The sequence below is a fragment of the Gracilinanus agilis genome, chromosome 6 (assembly GCF_016433145.1).
Source record: "Gracilinanus agilis isolate LMUSP501 chromosome 6, AgileGrace, whole genome shotgun sequence".
In the NCBI taxonomy this organism is placed as follows: Eukaryota; Metazoa; Chordata; class Mammalia; order Didelphimorphia; family Didelphidae; genus Gracilinanus; species Gracilinanus agilis.
In genome coordinates, this window is record NC_058135.1 from 19526875 (window position 1) to 19549860 (window position 22986).

The 22986-nt window shown below is 39.3% G+C and overlaps 1 protein-coding gene across 2 annotated transcripts in view; it reads left to right on the plus strand.

Moving 5' to 3' along the window:
* The first annotated feature begins 669 nt into the window (after positions 1 to 669).
* Positions 670 to 22986, plus strand: part of CCDC158 (coiled-coil domain containing 158) — an 88057-nt gene continuing 65740 nt past the window's right edge. For both annotated transcript variants that reach the window (XM_044680491.1, XM_044680490.1), the window contains exons 1-7: positions 670 to 742; positions 9376 to 9596; positions 10857 to 10966; positions 20085 to 20412; positions 20783 to 20859; positions 22144 to 22254; positions 22679 to 22793. In XM_044680491.1, the coding sequence (XP_044536426.1) occupies positions 676 to 742; positions 9376 to 9596; positions 10857 to 10966; positions 20085 to 20412; positions 20783 to 20859; positions 22144 to 22254; positions 22679 to 22793 (1029 nt within the window). In that variant the 5' untranslated portion in view covers positions 670 to 675. The remainder of the gene's footprint in view (positions 743 to 9375; positions 9597 to 10856; positions 10967 to 20084; positions 20413 to 20782; positions 20860 to 22143; positions 22255 to 22678; positions 22794 to 22986) is intronic.

Genomic DNA, 22986 nt, shown 5'->3' on the forward strand with positions numbered 1-22986 from the left:
GCCTAAATTAGTCATGTAATTTTCGGAGTTCTTCCTTTTGCCAATTAAGAGTAGATTCAAGTGACAGTCTGTTTTCACATGCCCTTATTATTGTTTAAATCCTGAATGTTGCACTTTTGAATTGATTGAATCTTGGCCTATCTGTTCCTTAGATACCCTGGCATGTGTTATCTATAAACTTATGAGTTATTTATTTAGTTATTCTTTTATTGATTCCTAGTTTATTGATCTTGACTTTTTAAGGAGCTTTTCTTTTCATTGTTTGAAAAATGTGACCTTATAATAGATAGTCAAGAAAGGGAAGAAAAAACGTTGTCCTCATCAGTCAAGGAAGCCAGTCACTTAGTACTACTAGTGCTCCCTTTTGAGGGTTGCCTTGGGAAAAGTGACTGGGTAAAATTCATCTGTATTTGTTGTTGTTGTTGATCATTGGGTAATACTCATTTTTATTAGGGCTGCTAAGAATATCTATCCTGAACAAAAAATTTCATTTTCTTAATCCTAAATAATAATTGTATAGAAATAGCCTAAATAAAGTCTGAATTTAGAATAATAAAATAATTTTAAGTCTGAACAAAGGCAGTCGCCTTCACAATATATCCTTTGCTTTCCTAGGTTAGAGCTAATAAGGCAAACTCATAAGACACTCCAACTCCAAGAAGAGCTTTTGTCAGCATGGAAGCGAAAGGGCATGATGCAAATCCGGAAGATGTATCATTGAGCGCCGTCAGATCCAGCGGAAGTAAGTAACCTTCAAAGATAATATTCAAAATCATTGTCAGAATCCAACTACTGTTAAGTTAAATAACATGGTTATAGTACTGAGTTAAGCTATAGATATATGTGCTGACCATTTTGCCTAATTATTTTCTTTTTAAACTTTTACCTTCTGTCTTACAAAAGACACTAAGTATTGGTTCGAAGGCAAAAGAGAGGGGTAAGGCCTAGGCAATTGAGGTTAAGTGACTTGCCCAGGGCCACACAGAGAGGAAGGTCTGAGGTGAGATTCAAACCTAGGACCTCTCATCTCCAGGCTTTATGTTTTCAAAAGAAAAAAATTCATTTTGCATTTCAAACTCCATACCAGATCTTGTAGTATTTTTCTCACCTTTTGTTGATTTCTTTTTTTAAACCCTTAACTTCTGTGTATTGGCTCCAAGGCAGAAGAGTGGTAAGGGTAGGCAATGGGGGTCAAGTGACTTGCCCAGGGTCACACATTAGGGAAATGTCTGAGGCCAGATTTGAACCTAGGACCTCCCATCTCTAGGCCTGACTCTCAATCCACTGAGCTACCCAGCTGTACCCCCCTTTTGTTAAGTTTTAAATTGTTTCCTGTATTTTTTATCTGTTTTAAAACTCAAGCAGCAAATATTTAATAAGTGCCTACTATGTGCTAGGAACTATGCTATACAATGGAGTTGTAAAGAAATGGAAAAACACAGGCCCTGCCCTTGAGGAGCTCATGGGGGAGACAATAAGCAAAAGCCTAAGTACAAACTAACTACATATGGGACAAATTGGAAATAATTATCAGGGAGAAGACATTAGAATTCAAGGGATTGGGAAGGACTTCCTGTAGATGGTGGGATTTTAGCTGGGAAATCTGCGAGGTAGAGATGAAAAGGGAAAGAATTCCAGGCGTGAGGGACAGCCAGAGAAAGTGGCTGGAGTCAGGAGATAGAGTGGTTTGTGAGAGAAAGCGGGAGTCATTGGGGTGAGTGAGGCATAAGAAGAATGACGAAGGAGCTAGGTATTTTATGCCAAAGGATTCCATATTTAATCGTGGAGGTGAGAGGAGGCCACTGAAGCTCTTCGAGTGGGGGTAAAGAGGGTGTTGACGTCTTCTGACTTGCACTTTTAACAGCCCAGCGGAGTATGGACTCTAGAGGGGAGAGACAAATTGAGAGCAGACAGTAGGCTATTTTAATAGTCCAGGTGTGAGGGAAGTGTAACAGGGCAGTGGCAGGGTTATAGGAGAGAAGGGAGCGTATTTGAGACATGTTTCAAAGGTCAATTCAATAAGCCTTGGCCACAGATTGGATCCTGGGGCTTGAGAGAGAATGAGGAGTTGAGGATGACAGCTCATGAGCCTGGAGTACATGGGAAGATGATGACATTCCATAATAGGGAAGTTAGGAATAAGGCCGAAAGATAGAGAGAAAGATAATGAGCTAGTTTTGGATCTTACTGACTTAGCCTATAGGACATTCAGTTCAAATTGTACAAAAGGCAAGTGGAGGTGCAGTCCTGGAGGTCAGCAGAGAGGCTAGGGTGAACGAGTAGATTTGAGAATCTGCTACATAAAAAAAAAAAAGATAATTGAATCCATGGGAGCGGATGAGATCACTAAATGAAATAGTATAGAGGGAGAAGAAAAGAGGACCCAGGACCAAACCCTATGGGATCCCTCACAGTTTGTGGGTGTCATGTGGGTGGAGATTTAGCAAAGGAAGCTTGAGGAGTATATATACCTATATACTAAGGAGGAGAACCAGGAGAGAACAGTGTCCTGCAAACCTGGATTTTTCTGGGAGAAGATGGAAGTTGTTGTTTTTTTTTCAGATAAAAATCTTCAATAATTATTTTATTTATTAATTTTAATATTTCATTTATTCAACATTTATTAAGCACAGATTATGTGCCATGCACAGTGCTAAGCACTGCATTCTACTGAAGATACTCATAAGACATTTCCTGCCCTCAAGGAGATTACAACTTAACAAGGAAAGGCAAAACTCAAAAGGAAGCTTGAAAATTGGGGTGTAGAAGGCCTAGATTCATTCTCAGATATTTCCTAGCTGTGTGACCTTGGGCAGATCACTCGGCCTCCATTGCCTAGTTCTTACAACTCTTCTGCCTTAGAATCAATTCTAAGACAGAAAGTAAGGGGCCTTTTTGTTTTTGTTTTTAAGAAAGTGGAGGTGTATAGATTTGAAAGTATCTTGTTCTAAAGCATCAAATCCAAATAAAGCTGCAGTTGGAGAGTGGAGAATGCACTGGAAAGTTATGAATCCAGTCCTCTGTAAAGGGAAGCTAGAAGAATTTAGTGCTCCAGCTCTCTAATCAGAGCAGAGGGGAATGGGTAGGTGTTGAATATCCAAGGCTGAGTCAGCAGTATGGTGTTAAGGTTTCAAGTATTTAGCTTCTCCTGCAGCTGAAAAAGTAGACAGCAATTTTCCAGGGTTTTCCTCCTCTTCAACCTCATATAGGGAAGTTTGTAAGTTTGTACCTAAGCTTTGGCAAAGAGCCTCATTTTGACTGACATTTTAGTCTATCTTATTCTTTGTTCTTTGTATTTTGGGGTTTTTTTTAAAACTTACTTATTTATTTAGCTTAGAATATTTTTCCATGGTTACATGATTCATGTTCTTTCCCTCCCCACCTCCAGAAGATGGAAGTTTTAAAAAGTTTTAAAAGAGACTTTCTAAACCGAAGATGAGTAAGAAAAGTGTGATGGTAATAGCGACAGTGCTTTAGGAGTTAAAAATATGAAGAAATGTAAAATATTTGCTCTGGAAGGGCAACATTTTTTAGATGATAGAAAGTTGACCAAGAAAGAAATGAGATGTAAAAACTTTGAAAAATATTTTTCTTCAAAGTAAAGGGAAAAATATACCCCACAGTATCACTACTTTACTACCACTATACTGGAAAGTACTGATTTCTTAATGATTCTTAAGGATTCTTTTGTTTTCATTGGTATTTATGGTTGTAGCTGCTTGTTTTGCATTCTGCTCCATTTATTTCTCTTGTAGGATTTGTCCAGTTAGTTTTGCTTGCACAAATTTCATAGTTGTCCTTTCATGTAGCACCTTCCCCTCCCATTTCCCAAGTTATTTAAATTTAAGAGGCAGTTTTTTGGTGATATAGATTTAGAACTAGAAGGAACTTTAGAGGCCATTGAGATGACCCCTTCATTTTACAGACGAGGAGTTACTCGTTATTTTCCTCACTCCTTTTACCTCTCCCTACCCAGATAAGAATGGAACAATCCTTACCGTCAGCCATGCCCTTGTTTATTCTCCTAACTTGAGTAATCTAATATCCATTTGTAGTAACTTTTTTCAACAAATATTTATTTACTTTGGCCTCTTTTCTCATCTCATCTATTCTGAATTTGATTTTCCTATTTATGGGCTCTAGATTTACATGCTCATTCCTTATTCTCTCTGTCCCTCATGAAAGGTAGGGTTTCTGAAGGGCAAAAATTGATCTCCTTGTTTTATCCCATTCCAAGTTAGTACATTTATAGATATTAACTTTTATCCTCCTTTTCCCTTGTTTTTCTTTGTTTTTTGTTTTTGTGTGACTTTCTGTTGTGTCTTACTCCTGGAAATTCCAGTTCATGAAGGAGAAAGTATGGCGTGGTGGGAGTCTCTCTGTATCCTGAGTCATGAGGCCCAGCCCTACCCCCAGTCTTTACCATCAACAGGCCAGTATATACTACTTCTGGATCTATGTTTCCCTTTCAACCCTGGATTTTGAGAACCCCTAGGGCTCCTGTACATACCCTCTTCTTGGAGGCAGAATTCATTTATAGCAAGTATGACCCTTGCTCGGAGAATGTGGTCTCCTAATGTGCTCATCTCTCAAATGAAACCTGCTAGGAGAGATCTCTCGTCTTTCTCCTGCCAGATCTTGGGAATGTGCTTCAGTGGAACCCATTTGTTTTCCCTTTTAGCATGAGCCCCGCTTCCCATAACTCTTCATTTTGTTCCTCCCCTGTGCTTATTCCACTCACCAGCAGGTTTCCATGCTTGTTGGGAGACTAAAAAATTTACTGTCCCCTTTTCTGTTCATATTGCTCTAGGCAGAAATGCATCTTTGTCTCTTCCTTCCCATGTCCTAATGAATTTCTCTTTGTGTGATCCTTTCCCCCTCCTTCTTAACACATATTGGTTTCCTTATAGGCAAATTTAAATTTTAGTTTATAAAATATTAATTGAAGTCCTTCCTTCCCTTCTCCTATCTCTTCAGAATTCTCCTTAGATTCTTGTGTCCTTTGATATGATCTCTCTTTTTTAAACCATTGATTAAAAAGTTTTAATAGCAAAAATATTATTACTTTTGTCTTATCTAAGGAACAGGAGAAATTTTATAACATTGTTTAGATTTTTCTTTTTTTAAATCCTTACCTTCTGTCTTAGAATCAATAAGATAAGAATGGTAAGGGTTTGGCAGTTGAAGTAAAGTGACTTGTCCAGGGTCACATAGCTGGGCAGTGTCCGAGGCTGAATTTGAACCCAAGACCTCCCATCTTTAATCCTGGGTCTCTATCCATTGAACTCCCTAACTGCCCCAAGATTATTGTTGATAATTGTGCTTGCTTACTTTCCATGTGTTTTTCATGTTTTAAGTGTTTGCTGATTGAATGTTATGCTCACCGGACCCCTTTCTTTATGATTAGGTTCAGTTTTGCAGGCTGTTATTTTGTGATGTCTTCAAGTTCCCTTACAGTCCTTTTCCAGTAGTATCACTTTCTAATCTTTTTAATTTTTTCATAGATGTGGAGTATTTGAATTGATTTGCCTTCTGTTATTATGGAAATTCTGGACTTTAATTATATTTAACCTTAGAGTTTTAACTTTTCTCTGTTGGTGGTTTGTTGATCTATCAATTAATACTAGGTATCTGTTTTCTAAACTGATGATGGTTAATTTGCTTGTATGATTTCCTACAGTTGGTATTAAGGCTTTTAAAATTTACAGTGTTTTCCTGGGAGAGCTAGAGAGATATTATCTCTATACATCTTTAAGGTCAGTAACTTTTACTTATATTCTATATATAAATATATGTTCTTTGAAAGTTGCAGCTTCTTCTGTGCAAATTTTCTTCCTTTTAAGTATGTTTGATTCTTAAATCTGTTCTTTTTTTCCAGAAGCTCTCTTATTTTGGGGTTCTTCTCTATTGTCTTCTCTTAAATTATTTACTCTTTCATTTGCATTGCTTTTTTTTCTTTTCAGATTTCTGATTTCTTGACCTAATTTTGATTTCTTCATTTAAAAGTATTATTTCTCTTAGAGAGCAATTTAGAATTAATGCCTAAGGAGTTAGAAAGCTACTTTTTGACCCAGCACCACCACTCTAAATCTATTTCCCAAGGTGATTAGGGAAAAAGGAAAAGAACCTATGTGTTCTTAAAATATTTATAGTAGCTTTCTTTGTGGTGGCAAAAAATTGAAAATTGAAGGGATGCCCATCAATTGGGGAATGGTTGAATAAGTTGTGGCATATAATTGTGATGGCATACTACTTGCTGCATTATAAGAAATGATGAGCCAGGTTGGTTTTAGAAAAACATGGAAAGACAGTAAAATGAACAGAACCAAGAGAACATTGCATACAGTCACGGCAATACTGTTTGATGAGTAACTGTGTATGTCTAAGCTATATGATTGATCAGATCAACTATGAAGGACTTATGAAGGAAAATGCCATCTACTTCCAGAGAAAGAATGGATATACGTTAGTATCAAAAAATTAGCACTTTCTAATTTGAGGGTGGGAGGAAGGGGAGGGAAGGAGATAACTTGGAATTCAAAATGTAACCAAAAAAAATTTTTTTTTAGTGTTGCTTCTCTTTTAAACAATTCTGAAATTTCTTCTTGTTCCATTATCTCAAGGAAATTTGTAGTATTTATTGTCTTGTTCCCTTTTTCTTTGGTAGTTTTTGTTTTGATTTCCATTTAAGCATAACATTTCATTGCATTTGAGGACTTTTCTGGAATATTTACTCATTTTTCCTTTTTTCTTTGAGTCTCAGTATTGGTTCATCTGCTTGGCAGCTGGGTTTACACACAGTGTTTTTCTCTTAGCATTTTTGTCTCAGATTTTTTTTTTCTATTTTGTTTGTATCTGGCTTCTCTCTTCAACTGTTTGACTCCTCCTCTATTACTGCTGGGGCCTGTTTTCTCCTGTGCAGACTATTGAGGCTGGGGAGTTTCAGCTTCCCCAATTTGGGGTGTGCGTGGGAGCCATCCCAACTTTTATAAAATTGAACAGTGACCTGGAGGCTCCATATTCTCAGTGAAGTAAAAGGCTTGGCCATGTGCTCTTTGTGGAAGAGGAAAAAAAAGTTTGGAATAGCTGCTACACAAAATGAGATCTGTTTTATCTAATATGGAGAGAGTGGCAAGATTATTAAACAGCTCTTGGGCCTAATTCTAGTCCTTGAATTTGCAGTTGGACTCAAGCAATGTCTAGGGGATAGAGGATTCTAGGATAGTAACTTATAGAGGACCAGCTCTATATGGTAGGGGTCCTGAGTGGCGTTTTACGGCGTCGGATTGCTAAGACAGGAAAAAGAAACTGAGAACAGCCGAACTAGAGGTTAGCCCATGCTGATCCCACGCTATGGGATTTTTGACTTTATTTTATACTGGTTTCAAACAAAGAACACAAAGAAAGAATCACAGCTGTGAAGGGGGTTATAAATCATACACAATTCATTAAAGCCTAAAATATAGAGATATGGGTGCAAAGACGAGGGCCAAGTTCCAACCACCAATTAGTAGGGGATAATTCCGGAAGCAGAAATAAATTTCATAGAGATGTTTACTAATTGCATTCTGCCTTGATTTACAGATCTGCACCTGGTCAGATAGTCTGGACTAAATTGTCCGGCTCCAGTCCTTATCTAAGTAATATATTTTTTAGGTTTCAGGCTTCTTAATTATCAAGGAGAGAAATTGTAAAGGAGAGGAATTGTTAACTCAGTAGCTGCTGGTCTGGTTAAGGACTCAAAGCTTTCCAATAAGAATATTGAGAGAATGTGGGGATCTAAAAATGAGTCAAAAGAGGAGCCTCAGATTTTTACCTTAGATGGTCCATTCTATCTGCATCTGACATGCAGTGCAGAAAAATCATACACGCAGTTTTACTTGCCGATGATTTTGTAATGGGATCCAGATAAAACATCTATTACAGACTCTGTTTCTCTAAATGACTCCTAATAGCCTCTTGGAGGGGTCAAGTTGTTTTTGGATTAATCTACCTGCTGGTACCAGAGCTTTTCAGGGCTCAGGTGACCAGGACCAAACACAAAGACTGCCTCAGCCTGGATTGGTCTCGTAGGGAATCCAGATAATAGGCCCTAAATTTGACCCTATTTCTCCAATTGGCTCTTTACATATAACGGCTTTCAACAGTAACTCATGGAATGTTAAAAGTAGCAAACCTAAAACTATGTATGAAGATGGATTGGGAGAATTAGGAATGTGTGAAAGCTAAATAGTAGGTTATATGTAAGGGGAAAATGGGAGACAGAAGGGGTGGTAATGAAAGAGAAGAACTTTAAAATTCTAAATCTGAGGTACCTTAATTCTAGAGCTCCTGAAGTCCCAAATATGACCATGTCAGCATGTGGTTGAAGTAAAATGGAAAAGGAAGTCACTGGAGTTCAGGAAAGTGATGAATTGTATATTTAGACTGGGGGGAAAGCTAATCGGACTGTTCTTAAGGATAATGGCAGGAAGCAATAGGTAGAGGGGAAGGCTGAGAGCTGCATGCCAAAGTTATTATGAGAGATGACCTGGAAGTCTGTAGATGATAGCAATAAGGATAGAGACATGATAATGCAATCAGATGTTATAATTCACAAAAAGAGGCCACTAAGGGATTGTGGGAGAGGAAACATCTAATAAGCAGAGGTGGAACACACCTAAGAAATAAGTCATCTTTCCTTCCTGGTCCCATAAAGTACTTCTAAAAATATATTTTCTGATTCCCACCCTCACTCCAGCATTTATATACCTCCTGCTCCCCCCTACTTTGCATTTATTTTATATTAATCAGCATACACATTATTTCCCTTAGTAGATCTTTAGGTTGCAGAAGGCAGAGACTTTCATTTTTGTCTTTGTATCCCCAGTGCTTAGCACAATGACTGGAAATAGTTGACATTTAATAAATGCTTGTTTGCTTGCTTCTTGATTAAATGAATGGTTGGGGAAAATCATTACCAGTGGGGAAGGTGGTAAAGGATTCTTGGAGAAGAGCCAGATTTTCATTAAAGTTGAGAAGGAATTCTAGAATGTAATGGGATAGGCTGTGATTTCTAAAGGCATAATAGAATGGGTGGGGTGGGCCTGGGGAATAGGAATGAAGGTTGGGCAGCTGGCATTGTGGGTGTGCCAAAGGCCATTGTGTTAGTGAGGATGATATGCCAGACTTGGGGACCCACTAGAATAGTAGGACGCATACCTTCTATCTTGGCAGAATTCAAGTCCGTCTGTTGCAAGGCGAGCTAGCCTTTGGGAACATGCGGGCTCTCAGCTCATGGGGGAGAGAATGACATCACAGAGCTGCATCCTAAGGGCACTTGTATGAAGCTGGAGAGAGATGAAAGTGTGCAGTGATGGCCCTCTTGTTTTCCAGGTTCTGCCAGTCCGTTTTTAGTGTCAACTTGTCTTCGTGGCGCAGTGAATGAAAACCCTTCCACACCGGTGGCTTTAACACAGAACCCTTTATTCACTAAATACGAAATGGAACTTGAAACCCAGCGAAAAGTTATCCCTTACCCCGGAAAAGAACATATTGAGCGGGTTTTAGAAGAGTATTCTCATCAGGTGAAAGATTTACAGAGAAGACTGAATGAAGTGAGTTCCCCTCTTGCTTCTGGTGGGGGTACTCAGATGTTCAAGAGAATGATTCACATTCACAACTTGGTGTGAGAAAAGAAGGGTAACAAATGGTATTGTGGCCTTGTGGATTGCTTCAGATGCACCTGAAATTCCAATACCCAGAATTAGGTTGATGAAAATTATTCAAAACAATCCTGAGTAAGAATATGGATTGGAAAACTATCCCTTATCTCTGACATTGTTCCTACTTAAAAGATCAGTCACACTTAGTAGACATGAGGACGAATGGTCCTTCTGTGATCGACCCTTTTTTTTTTTTTTTAACCCTTTACCTTCAGTCTTAGAATCAATACTAAATATCACTTCCAAGGCAGGAGAGTGGGAGGGGCTAGGAAATAGGGGTTAAGTGACTTACCCAGAGTCATATAGCTAGGAAGTATCTGAGGTCATATTTGAACCCAGAAACTCCCATCTCCAGGACTGTCTTTCTAGCTTATTTGTCCTTTTCTTCCCCTATTCTTAATATTTCTGATGAGAATAAACTAGGAATTAATTCAAGTAGTGCACTAAAACTTTTAACATGTTCACTAACTTGTAAGAATAAGAGGTAAGTTTTAGTTTAAGCATATCATGTTCCCCCTCAAATTCGTTAGTGATAAAAAAAAAATCCTCGGGACAATTGGAGGTAAGCAAAAAACCATGTTAATTGGTCTATGTAAACCCATAGCTGTAGCTGCTCAAGAGCCAAATAATCAGAAGTGAGTTTGCCAGGTGACATTCACAGCAGGATGTAAAGGGCAAATGCTAGCTACATCCATGATTTAGAGGGAAGTTTCAGTACGGTCTAGACCAGTGATTCCCAAAGTGGGCGCCACCACCCCCTGGTGGGTGCTGCAGCGATCCAGGGAGGCGGTGATGGCCACAGGTGCATTTATCTTTCCTATTAATTGCTATTAAAATTTAAAAAAAATTAATTTCCAGGTGGCTAAGTAATATTTTTTCTGTAAAGGGGGAGGTAGACCAAAAAAGTTTGGGAACTACTGCTCTAGACTAGATGAACAACAATGCTGTGAAATGGTACTGTTCAGACCTGCTCCGTGCCAGGCCTCTCCACCCAAAGAGCTGCAGGCCAAGTAACATGGGAGAACATGACATAGCTTCAAGCTTGGGGATTGGCTTAGATCATTCAACAGCATCGTACAGGAATGTTAATTGCCCTAGATGGATGAAAATGAGAAAAATAATGGTATACAGTCTGACATTGAAATCTTTCAGAGTGCTGAGATGCATGAAAAACAGAAATTCCATCTGAGACAGTCAGTTATCGACTTGCAGACCAAGCTTCAAGAGATGCAGATGGAGAGAGACGCCTTGGTTGACATCAGGTCAGTGTGTGAGAGACCAGTGAGAGTGTGGCTACTGTTTCATACTAAAGACCTCAGACGTTAGAGTTGGAGGTGATAATCCACTAGCTGAGGGACCTTGTTCCAAATTGCACTGAGTTTTCTCGCTTGTAACTGCTAGCAGTCATAGAGTGCTGTAAGACTTACAGACCCGCTCCATCAATCCCTTGGTCCTCACAACAATCCTGCCAGGGAGGTGCTCTTATTCTCCCCTTGTGGGGGCAGTAACTGAGGTTAGGTGTGAACTTCCTGACTTCCAAGTCTAGTGCTTTCCACCCTGAACTCCCTAGGAGAATGAATGAGGTGATATCCGTGGCCCATCCCTACATTATGAACTATAATTATTTAATACATTGCTCTGCCAATGAAAACACCAAATTTATATTTTTCTAAATGTTTGAATTATTCAATCCTTTCATTCTTTTGTAAGAGTTGTTTAATATATTTAATTCTACATTCCCTGTTCTTGTTGGGAAACCACATCAAGTGAGACATTAGTGTTAACCTTGAACACCTATGAAGGCATTTATGCCATTTTTAAAAAACCTTTACCTTCTGTCTTATAATTGTTACTGAGTATTGGGTACAAGGCAGAAGAGTAGTAAGGGCCTAGGCATTTGGAGTTAAGTGACTTGCATAGGGTCACATTGCTAGGAAGTGACCAAAGTCAGATTTGAACCCAGGACTTTCCACCTTCAGGCTTGGCTTTCTCTCCACTGAACCACCTCGCTGCCCCTGTACTATCTGGAACAAACCTGATCTCATATGACTTTGGAATCTTGATTTCCCATTCTAAATCTTACTGATGAATAGAACAGATTATTTGATTTCTTGATGTCCCTCTTTGCATCTACTTGAGAAAGCTCTTTTGGGATAATTTAGGGAATATCTGGAAAATATTTAGGGTCTTAGAATTTAGAGCAAGGAGAGAATGTAGAGGTCATAGATGACTGACCTCTTCCTTTTATAGATGAGGAAGCTGAGGCAGAAGGAGGTAAAGTGACTTACTCAAAGCCACACTTGAGAGTAAGGGGCAGAGCTGGGACTTGGATCTAGGGTCTTAACAACTCCAAAGCCCAGCCTTTTTCTTCACTGAATCACAAAGTCTTCTAGACTAAATCCTCCATTTTACCAAGGAGGAAACCAAGGACCATAGAAGAATCAATGCCTTGCACAAGGTTGGAACACTATGGGAAGCTCGTTACATAAATTAAAGGTATCGATTGGCAGTGTTTTGCCTTTCCTATTACCTGGGCTAAAGAGAATGCACCTTGAATGGGACCTAATGCCAAATGAGTCTTTTCAGATGTAGAGTAATTCTAACAAGCATAAAGATTCTTCTGGGAAACTTAGTTTTCTTCTCTCTTTTCCATATTTTTATCTCTCCCCATCTTAATAATAATGATGATAGATTACCTAGCACTTCACAATTTACAAAAAAAGTTTTTCTCACTACCCTGAGAAATAGTACATATTTGTACTAACTACAAATATGATACCCTATTTTACAGATGAAGAATTGAGGCCCAGAGAAATAAAGTCACTTACCCAGAATTGCCTGATGGCCCTATACCCTAATTAGAACTTGACTAAAAGGCTTTTGCCTTAAATTCCAGTTACTCTTTTGTCTTTCACCATACAATGCTGCTTCTCATCTAATCCATAGATTCTCAAAATGTGTTACTTGTAGTCAGTCATCAAATATTAAGCACTTATGTGCTCCACTCTGGTGATACAAAGAAAGGCAAACTCATGACCCTTACACCTCATGGAGCTCACAGTCTAATGGGGTTCATAGTTCGTAAACAGTTTTGGTACAAAAAATCAACACATATATGGAATAAAGTGGGATAACCTCAGAGGGAAAGCACAAAGGGGACAATGAGGACGAGGAAAGACTTTTTACAGAAGATAGGACTTAGCTAAAACTTGAAGGAAGCTGTTAAGTCATTAAGCATCCTCCAGTGATCTTCAGGATGAACTCTTATGGTTAGTGTAATGCTTATATTTTGGTGAATTAATAATTAGGATATTTAATTAAACTCACCTAATTCACAGAGAAACAAATGCTCTACTTAATAATTCTGGTGAAGTTTAAGGATAATTATAGAGGGGAACAGCAGGGAAATTGGTGCATATGGTCTTTTATATCATCAAGTAATTCATTGACTAAGACATTTGAACATCACTCTTGAGGATCGTTCTTTTCCACTCTTTATCTTTTCCCAAACTTCCCAATCCTTCATGCTGACTTGTGTGACTCCTCCTTTGTAAGTGCTTCTGGTTATTCTTTGTCTCGAGAAAGTGCTCTCCATTGATCCTTCTCTGAGCATGGAGGATTGTGAGTAAGTAAAGAATTAAAAAGCATATAGGACATATTTCTTATGTGCCAAGTGCTGAGGCAGCCTCAGTATCCTGTAGATGCCATTCCTAGCTCACATCTTCACAAGGCTTGCTTCCCTGAATTACATCTGTAGGGACTGGGCCATGGAAGCAAGGCCAGTGGCCCGGAGGGTGCTGCTGTTTCCAGGCTTCTTGGGATAACTTGCCTGTCAGTGATAGTGGGTGGTTGGCATTGTTGGTGGAGGGGTTGTTAGTCCCTTCTACCTCCCTTGTAGTAATATAGACCCATAAAATAAGTGTTCAACTGTAGGCAGCTGTGCTGAGTGAGTTCAGGGATAGTGAGCATCATTTCAAGGGTTTGGGGGGGGATTTTTAAAATAAACTTTGGATTCTGGATGTCCTAGGCCAGTGATGGCAAACCTGTTAGAGACCGAGTACCCAAACTGCAACCCTCAGGCTACATGGGAGCTGCCTGCCTTACCCCAGACAGGGGAGGGAGGAAGCGCCCCATTGGGCTGCTGGGCAGAGGTGGGGGCGATGAGAGGAATGTCCTCAGACTCTATGGAGAGGGGGAAGGGAGCAGCCCCTCCAGCATGCATGCCCTAGGTTCACCGACACCATCCTAGACCATAGAGACACTGAAGCTGCTTTCCCTTTGGTACATAATTTTGGAGTGGTTTGTGAGGCATAGGGAAAATGTCTAGTCTGCCCTCTCGTTGCTCACATGACCCAGAAGTCTTCTTTGGCTCTCTTTTTATGGCATCATTATAATCAATCCTCACTCCACTCCCATTAAAAGCTGAAATAAAGAAAAAAAAAAGCATATTGAAAAATAAGTATAGTTGGGGCAGCTAGGTTTGCTCAGAAAGTAAGGATTTTTTTTTTAATTTAATTTTTTTTTTAAAAATTGAAACCCTTACCTCCCATCTTGGTTCCAAGGCAGAAGAGTGGTAAGGGCTAGGCAATGGAAGTTAAGTGACTTGCCCAGGGTCACACAGCTAGGCAGTGTCTGATGCCAGATTTGAACCCAGGACCTTCCGTCTCCAGGCCAGACTCTCAATCCACTGAGCCACCTAGTTGCCCCCTAGAAAGTAAGGATTTTTTTTTTTGGTTGTAACTCTTTTATTTTTTTTAAACATTTATTAATATTCATTTTAAACATGGTTACATGATTCATGCTCCTACTTTCCCCTTCACCCCACCCCGCTCTCCCCCCACCCATGGCCGATGCACTTTTCCACTGGTTTTAACATGTGTCATTGATCAAGACCTATTTCCAAATTGTTGATAGTTGCATTGGTGTGGTAGTTTCGAGTCTACATCCCCAATCATGTCCGCATCAACCCATGTGTTCAAGCAGTTGTTTTTCTTATATGTTTCCTCTCCTGTAGTTCTTCCTCTGAATGTGGGTAGCATCTTTACCATAAATCCCTCAGAATTGTCCTGGGTCATTGCATTGCTGCTGGTACAGAAGTCCATTACATTCGATTTTACCACAGTGTATTGGTCTTTGTGTACAATGTTTTTCTGGCTCTGCTCCTTTCACTCTGCATCAATTCCTGGAGGTCTTTGCAGTTCACATGGAATTCCTCCAGTTCATTATTCCTTTGAGCACAATAGTATTCCATCACCAGCATATACCACAATTTCTTCAGCCATTTCCCAATAGAAGGGCATGCCCTCCTTTTCCAGTTTTTTGCCACCACAAAAAACGCAACTATAAATATTTTGTCTGTTTATGATCTCTTTGGGGTACAAACCCAACAATGGTATGGCTGGATCAAAGGGCAGGCATTCTTTTATAGCCCTTTGGGCATGATTCCAAATTGCCATCCAGAATGGCTGGATCAGTTCACAACTCCACCAGCAATGCATTAATGTCCCAATTTTGCCACATCCCCTCCAGCATTCATTACTTTCCCCTTCTTTCATTTTAGCCAATCTGCTAGTGTATCAAAGAGCCCAACTTTTGGGACATGAATCCACTATTTGACAAAAACTGCTGGGAAATTTGGAAAACAATATGGGAGAGATTAGGTTTAGATCAACATCTCACACCCTACACCAAGATAAATTCAGAATGGGTGAATGACTTGAATATAAAGAGGGAAACTATAAGTTAAGTGAGCATAGAGTAGTTTACTTGTCAGATCTCTGGGAAAGGAAAGATTTTAAAACCAAGCAAGAGTTAGAGAAAATTACAAAATGTAAATTAAATGGTTTTGATTATATTAAACTAAAAAGCTTTTGTACAAACAAAAACAATGTAGCCAAAATCAGAAGGGAAACAACAAATTGGGAAAAAATCTTTATAACAAAAAACTCTGACAGGGGTCTAATTACTCAAATATACAAAGAGTTAAATCAATTGTATTAAAAATCAAGCCATTCCCCAATTGATAAATGGGCAAGAGACATGAATAGGCAATTTTCAGGTAAAGAAATCAAAAGTATCAATAAGCACATGAGAAAGTGCTCTAAATCTCTAATAATTAGAGAAATGCAAATCAAAACAACTCAGGTATCACCTCACACCTAGCAGATTGGCTAAAATGAAAGTAAGGATTTTTAAAAAGTGTAGTTAAGTAAAATGAGTCTACACTGCATTCATATCTAAAAATGTCTCTTTTTGCACCCTGCATCCATCATCTTTTTTTTCCAACCCTTACCTTCTGTCTTAGAATCAACACTGTGTATTGGTTCTAAGGCAAAAGAGTGGTAAGGGGTAGGGAATGGGGGTCAAGTGACTTGCCCAGGGTCACCCAGCTAGGAAGTGTCTGAGACCAGATTTTAATCCAGGAATATTCCATTTGCTTTTGTTGTTGTCCTTTGTTCCATGTTGTCATTTGTATACATTCCTATTCTTCCCACTTCACTCTGCGTCTGTTTATACTCTGTGGTTCTCTGAAATAATTTCATCATTTCTTACTCCATCACATACCTCAATTTGTTCAGCTATTCCCTAATTGCTGGACACTCCTTTAGAATCCAGTCCTTTGCTTCCCCTGCCTCTTTAACTTCCCTTTCAGGATCAGGAAGTTTATTTTGTTTATTGTTATTCCTTCCCCCAGGATCCCTTCTTATTTCCCTGTTAAGCTTGATAAATTTCTGCTCAAGCTTGTTGCCATGTGTGTGTTCAACAACTTTTTGACTGATTCAGATGAGAGTGAGGTTCATAATATGCCCTCCTCCCAGCCCTTCATATTGGAATATGCTTCTCATGTACCTGCTCTGAGGAAATGATTAGAAATAACAAGCCCGTCTCCTTCCTACTGTACTAGTGTACTTTCTGTCTCCATTCCTTAGCAAGGAACTGACCTTCCCCTAGGTCCACTTACAAAAACAACAATAACCACAACCATCACTGTTTTAATACCCTTTGAAGACACTGAGGTTCTGCAGGGTCACTTGTTTCTCTTCCCTCTTTAGAATGTCAGCAATACATCATCATATAGTTTCTTCCAATTAGCAATACATCATCATATAGTTTCTTCCAATTACTTTAATAAATGTATCTTTCTTGGTATCTCTTCAGTCTTGTGTTTCAAAGTTCCTACTCAGCTATGGCCTTTTTGTCAGAAATTAGTTACTTCATTCTTTTGGCATATTGTATTCCAAGATTTCCTCTTGCTTTTAGAAGAAACTTCCAGAGCTTGTGTAATTCTGACTGTGCTTCTTTGGTGTTTTAGATGATTACAGTATTTTTTCTTTGATGTAGGAACTCTGGATTTTTTTGCTATGACATTCTTGGGACTTTTCCTTTGGGGGATTCTTTTAGGAGGTGATAATTAATTCTTTCTATCTTTGCTTATTCCTCTGGTCTTAACTGATCTGAGCAGTTTTTATTTATGATTTCTTTAAGTATGATGTACAGGCCTTTTAAAAATAGATTTTAGGGAGTCCAGAGATAATTTTTAAAAATGTATTTATTATAAAATCCTTACCTTCTATCTTGGAATCAATATTATGTATTGGTTCTAAGGCAAAAGAGTGGTAAGGGGTAGGGAATGGGGGTTAAGTGACTTGCCCAGGGTCACAAAGCTAGGAAGTGTCTGAGTTCAGATTTGAACCCAGAACCTCCACTCTCTACGTCTGGCTTTCAAACCATTGAGCTACCTAGCTGCCTCCGAGTCCAAAGATTCTTGAATTATTTTTCTTTGACCTGTTTTTCAGATGTTTTAAAAACTTATATATAACATCTTTTGTTCTTTCAATTTTTGGGGGCCTCATATCTCTTGCTGTCTTTTAGAGTCACTGATTTCTGTTTCTTCTAATTTTCAGGGAGTTCATTACTTGGCTAAATTTTAATGCTTTTTGCTATAAGCTATTTCTTCTAGTTCCATTTTTTGCCTCTTTTTGTCTTTTTTATCCCTTGTTTCATTTTTTTTCTGAATAGTCATATGTCTTTGTGGAAAATCCATTTTTCAGAGGCTGCTAGGTGGCTCAGTGGATTAAGAGCCAGACCTAGAGACGGGAGGTCCTGGGTTCAACTCTCACCTGAGATACTTCCTAGCTTTGTGATCCTGGGCAAGTCACTTAACCCCCTTTGCCTAACCTGAACTGCTCCTCTGCTTTAGAATCAACACACAATAATGACTCTAAGCCAGAAGGTAAGGATTAAAAAAAAAAAAAGAAAAAAAGAAAATCCATTTTTCTTATGATCTCTGTTTGTAATTAGTAAATAGTTACACTCTCCTTCCAGGGAGATTTTTTGAGGGATTCCTAGATTTAGAGACAACTCCAACTTTAATTCCTGCATTCGAGCTTTGTGTTAGGCTTTGTGTCAAGGCTTTGCCTCTTGCTGTACTTTTGGGTGGGGATAGTTGGCCCTGTTGGTTTTACCCTGGATCACTCCAGGTCCTGTGATGATCTCTGTTTATTTCCCTAGTTTAGATCCCCATGGATCCTTGAGGCTCAGAGTTTTGGGTCTTCATGGACCTCTATGGTATCTCAGGAAAGCATCCGAGAGGCCTCAGAGCCCATGTGCTTTAGACTTTCCTTGACTGAGCACTCCTAGGCCTCACCGGTTACTGCTACTCCCTGGGGTTCCTCTAAAGTCTCTAGGGGTTTTTTGACCCCTTTTAGACTTTCTAGGGAGCCTTCCATTCTTACTGCTTCCAGACACAGATCCCTGCATGATGTTTGTCTCTCTAGATGGCCTTCGTTGCACTGAGACAAACCAAGGGCTTTGCTGGTGGTCTCTTGACTTCCCAGTGAGTTTTCTGATGATGGTTATTCTGCTGTGAGTTAACAGGTTTTTGCTGGAGTAAGTGTGTGGGATCTGGCTGATATTTAGGCTCCTTGCCTACAGTATTGCTCTCTTCAAAACTGCCTTTGGGGACTGTGCTGGAAGCTGGCTGATGGTCTGGGGGACACAGCTAGTCCCAGTGCTTTTGTGCCCAAGGCATTGGACTGTCTGCACTAGGGCCTGAAGGGAAGTGGTAGTTTGTAGTCGAGGTTATGGTTATGGTTCGATCTGTCTCACACATCTTGTGTCACCTTGTCTTTCCCTCGGAGTACTCCATCATTTCATCTAGGGTGGCTTTATTGTCTCAGGGGTGCCCGCTGGTTGGCAGTAACAGTTGTTGGTAGAAGGGATTGTAGGCCCTTTCTCTACAAGTGTTTCTCCCTTTGATGATGGCTTTGGGGCTGACCTGGAAGCAGGACTGATGGTCTGGAAGGGCACTTTTGTTCCCAAGACTATTTTAAGAGGGAAAGGAAAAATAGAAGGTTAGAAACTTCTGCAGATCTTAACTAAACCCCGGGGGTATCAGGTAGCTAGGTGATGTAATGGATAGAGCACTGGTAGTGGAGACAGCAAGACCTGATTTCAAATCCTGCCTCAGACATGTGCTAGCTGTGTGGCCCTGGGCACTCTCATTATCTATTGCTGCCTCAGTTTCCTCATTTTAAAAAAGAAGCAATTGGCCTGGATGTCCTCTACTGCTCCAAGTCTAAGATCTATGGTTGTGAGCCAAAGTTTTAGGGGGAAAAACTACTCGGTCTTTGACATCAGAAGCAGAATTTAAGTCTGTGATTTACCTGTTTCCTGTATTGACTCTTCATATCCAGTAGTCCACACTTTGTTTCTGTTTCCATGCGAGAGAGATGTAGGATGAAAGAGAGCATTGTCTGAGCTCTGAATAAGGTCAATATTGGAGTTCATCCTTGGACTTCTTGAATTTCAGTAGGACAATCATATATTTCTTAGATGGGCATCTTTGCTCTCCTTACCAATTTGGCCAGTCTCTTCAGTTAAAGATCCAAGAGCTCTTATAAAGGGAGAGAGATAAATGCCCATTTAGCTTCACAATTTCTTCCTGTTAAGTCAATTTTCTTCCCAAAACAGAAAATAATTCTAAGTGAGTACAAATGTTACATGTTTGGAGAAATTATGTCTGAGGAACAAATCTCTCCATTGAGATTCATGAAGCTCTGTTAATTATTTTTTAATCCACTGTGCAATTCCACCTCAAGAACAGAACATCATAATTTTTTCTAAGAAGAAACAATATATACTAACAGGAGAAAAATATAGATTACACTTTTAATTTTTGAGTTATCCAGATTCAACTTTGAATAACCGATCAGCTAACTGAAAGCAAGATTTGAATGTCCAAAGTAAAACATTTTCAGATATATTTTTCGTTCTACATTCACACACATTTTTTTTAAATTACATATTTGCAAGATAAAGCCTCCTTTGGACCAGAATTTAAGTATTTTTTGTTTTCTTCCATTTAACTTTGTTTCCTAGACGAAGGGAGACCCATTCTCAGGATGATCTGAGGAACCAGCTCCAAAGTACAGTTCATGAACTTGAAACTGCCAAGCGCCTTCAGGAAGAGATGCTGAGGGAGAGCACTAGCCAGACAGAGCAGCTTAGAAAGATAATGCTCAGCCATGAAGGTGTGCTTCAGGAAATCCGGTCCATTCTGATGGACTATGAAGAGACCACAGGCAAGAGAATATATGAGCATGAGACCATCTCTTCTCTCCACGTCCGCAACTTGGGCACAGCTATTAGTAAACTTCTAAGAGAGTTAGACACGGAAGTGTCTTATCTTAAAGGGAGGATTTTTCCAGTAAGTGGTGAGAACACTACTTTTTTTTTCTTACCATCTAGTTTTAGAAGTTTCTGTGTGCAGTATATGAAAATTCATTAAATAATACCACTACTTGGAGGGTTGTTTTTAACATGTGTTCATGATGGAGTAAGCTCCCATCTGTGATGCTAATAAAGCTCTTGCCATAGCGGCTTCCTTTCAGGCTCGGCATCCTCACTGGGATCACTTAAATTGCATTAGCTTGGGGTGGGGTGTAGAGAAAGTCAGGGAGCTAGAAGAGTATTCCTAGGAGGTCCTCAATATTATCCATCATCTGAGTATCACGTGAGTGAAGGCTTGGATGTGCTGCTTACTACCTCATCACAATCTTTTAAAAAAATTCCACCAGGTAGAAGACCAACTTGAATCATTGAAAACTGAATCACAGAACAAAATAGAGCTGCTTCTTCAACAGCATCAAGATAGGTAAGTCCTTTTCTTTGTTTATTTCAAGACATCGAGGCCACTGGGGGGTACAGTGGACGGAGGTCTGGGCCTGGAGTCAGGAAGACCTGAGTTCAGATGTGACGGCTTATATCTACTTTGTAGCAGTGCGACCCCAGGTAAGTCATTTTACCTCTGCTTGCCTCTGTTTCCTTCTCCTGCAAAATGAGGATAATAATGGCATCCATCTCCCATCAAATGATGGACTTTACTGACTTTACCAAGTGCTCAATAAATGCTAGTTGTCATCATCATTGTCATTTTAGGATTTCTATATTTCTAGGAAAATTAACAAAAACTAAACAAAAAATTAACAAAAACTAAAAAAAGCTATTCAGTTACTCAACTAGTAATGTTTGTTAAGTACTCACTGTGGGCTATATGCTTTGGATACAAGTACAAAAGGGAGACCCTGCTTTCATGGGACTTCTGTTCTATTACGGAAAATAACGTGAATATATACAAGTAAATGTAAAACGTATCCTCAGCAAAAGCAGTCGAAGTAATTTCTAGCAGGAGGCCGAGTGTGTGTAGCTGGGATACATTGTCAGATGAGAGGGATCAGCAGTTAGCAATCTAGCTGAGTTTTGAAGAGAGCTAAGGATTTTAAGAGGCAGAGGTGAGGAAAGAGGGTGTGCCGGGCATGGAAGACAGCTTGGGCAAAGGCACAGAGAGAGGAGATGAGGGCTATGGATGCACAATGATAAGCCAATTTGGTGTGAGGTCAGAGTGAGTCCAGAAAGGCAGGCTGGAGCCAGACTGTGAAGGGCTTTAAATGCTAAAGAGAAAACTTTGTATTTGATCTTGAAGGTGACCGGGAGCCATTAGAACTTTTTGAACAAGTGAGTTGATGTGGTCAGCACTTTGTTGACATCTCTGAGGAGGGTAAGAGATTGGGAATCTAATCCGGAATCCAGGGAGGAAATGATGGAGACCTGACTAGTGTGGTAGCCAGTGAATTTATTCTTTCTAATAAGCCAAGTGACATCTTTGATCCAAAGTGAAATTGAAGTTCACAGTTTGTGCTGCCCAAAAGGGGAATGGGCTGCTTGGAGAGCGGGTGAGCTCCTTATCCAGGGAGTCTTGAAGCCCAGACTGGGGCGATGACATGCTAGGTATTTTTAGTGGGTATTCCTCTCATGTATGGCCCTTCCAACTCTCTCCTTCTGTGCCTCTAACATTTATAACATTTATAGATTATTTTGCAACAGTTTATACTTTGGTGAACTCTATTTCCCAACTCTGACCATTTCTCTTTCTCTATAGGATTGAGCAATTAATGAATGAGCATGAGCTTGAAGTAACAGGCCTGACAGAGAAAGCTAGCAGTGCCCGAAGCCAAGCAAATAGCATCCAGAGCCAAATGGAAATCATTCAGTATGTGTCCTAGTTGTTTGGTTCAAATATGCATTTAGTTTTTTTCTTGAGAGAGATTTCAAGTTGTCACACCCCTTTTTTTTTAAGGGTGTGACAATGTCATAACATTTTTTTTTACTTTTTTTAAAATAGAAAATACACTTTTATAGCTAGGTGAAATTACATATGTAGTATTTTGTTCCGATTAGATTGTTGTTAGCTAAATTCTTGATTCTTTTAAATAATAAATTATAAGTAAGGTTTATATTCCAGACTGTAGAATAAAAACCAAGACATGCAAATGTTGGTAATTTGAACAGAAATTTTAGTAATCGTCTTGGGACAGATTATATTGGGCTAAGAATTTAGTTTATAATGACTGTGGTCCCCTTGGGTGTTATTCTTAGGTGGTGGTTTGCTTTTTATTTTTCTAAACTCTTCTTAGAGAACAAGCAAGGAATCAAAATTCAATGTATATGCGTCAGCTCAGTGAACTGGAATCTACTGTTTCTCAGCTGCGTTCTGAATTAAGAGAAGCCAAAAGAATGTATGAAGACAAGGTGAGTTTTGATTTGGGCCTTATACTTGAGGAAATGATTTCATATTGAATTCAGTCCTTTGTATTCCAAGAGCAAGGTCACTCTGATACAGTAAAATTGTAATTCAAAATTAAAAGGAAACCGAGATTAGAAGATACATTTTGTTCAATTTGCATACCACTTAGAAATGATGGATACTAAATTTTTAATTGAA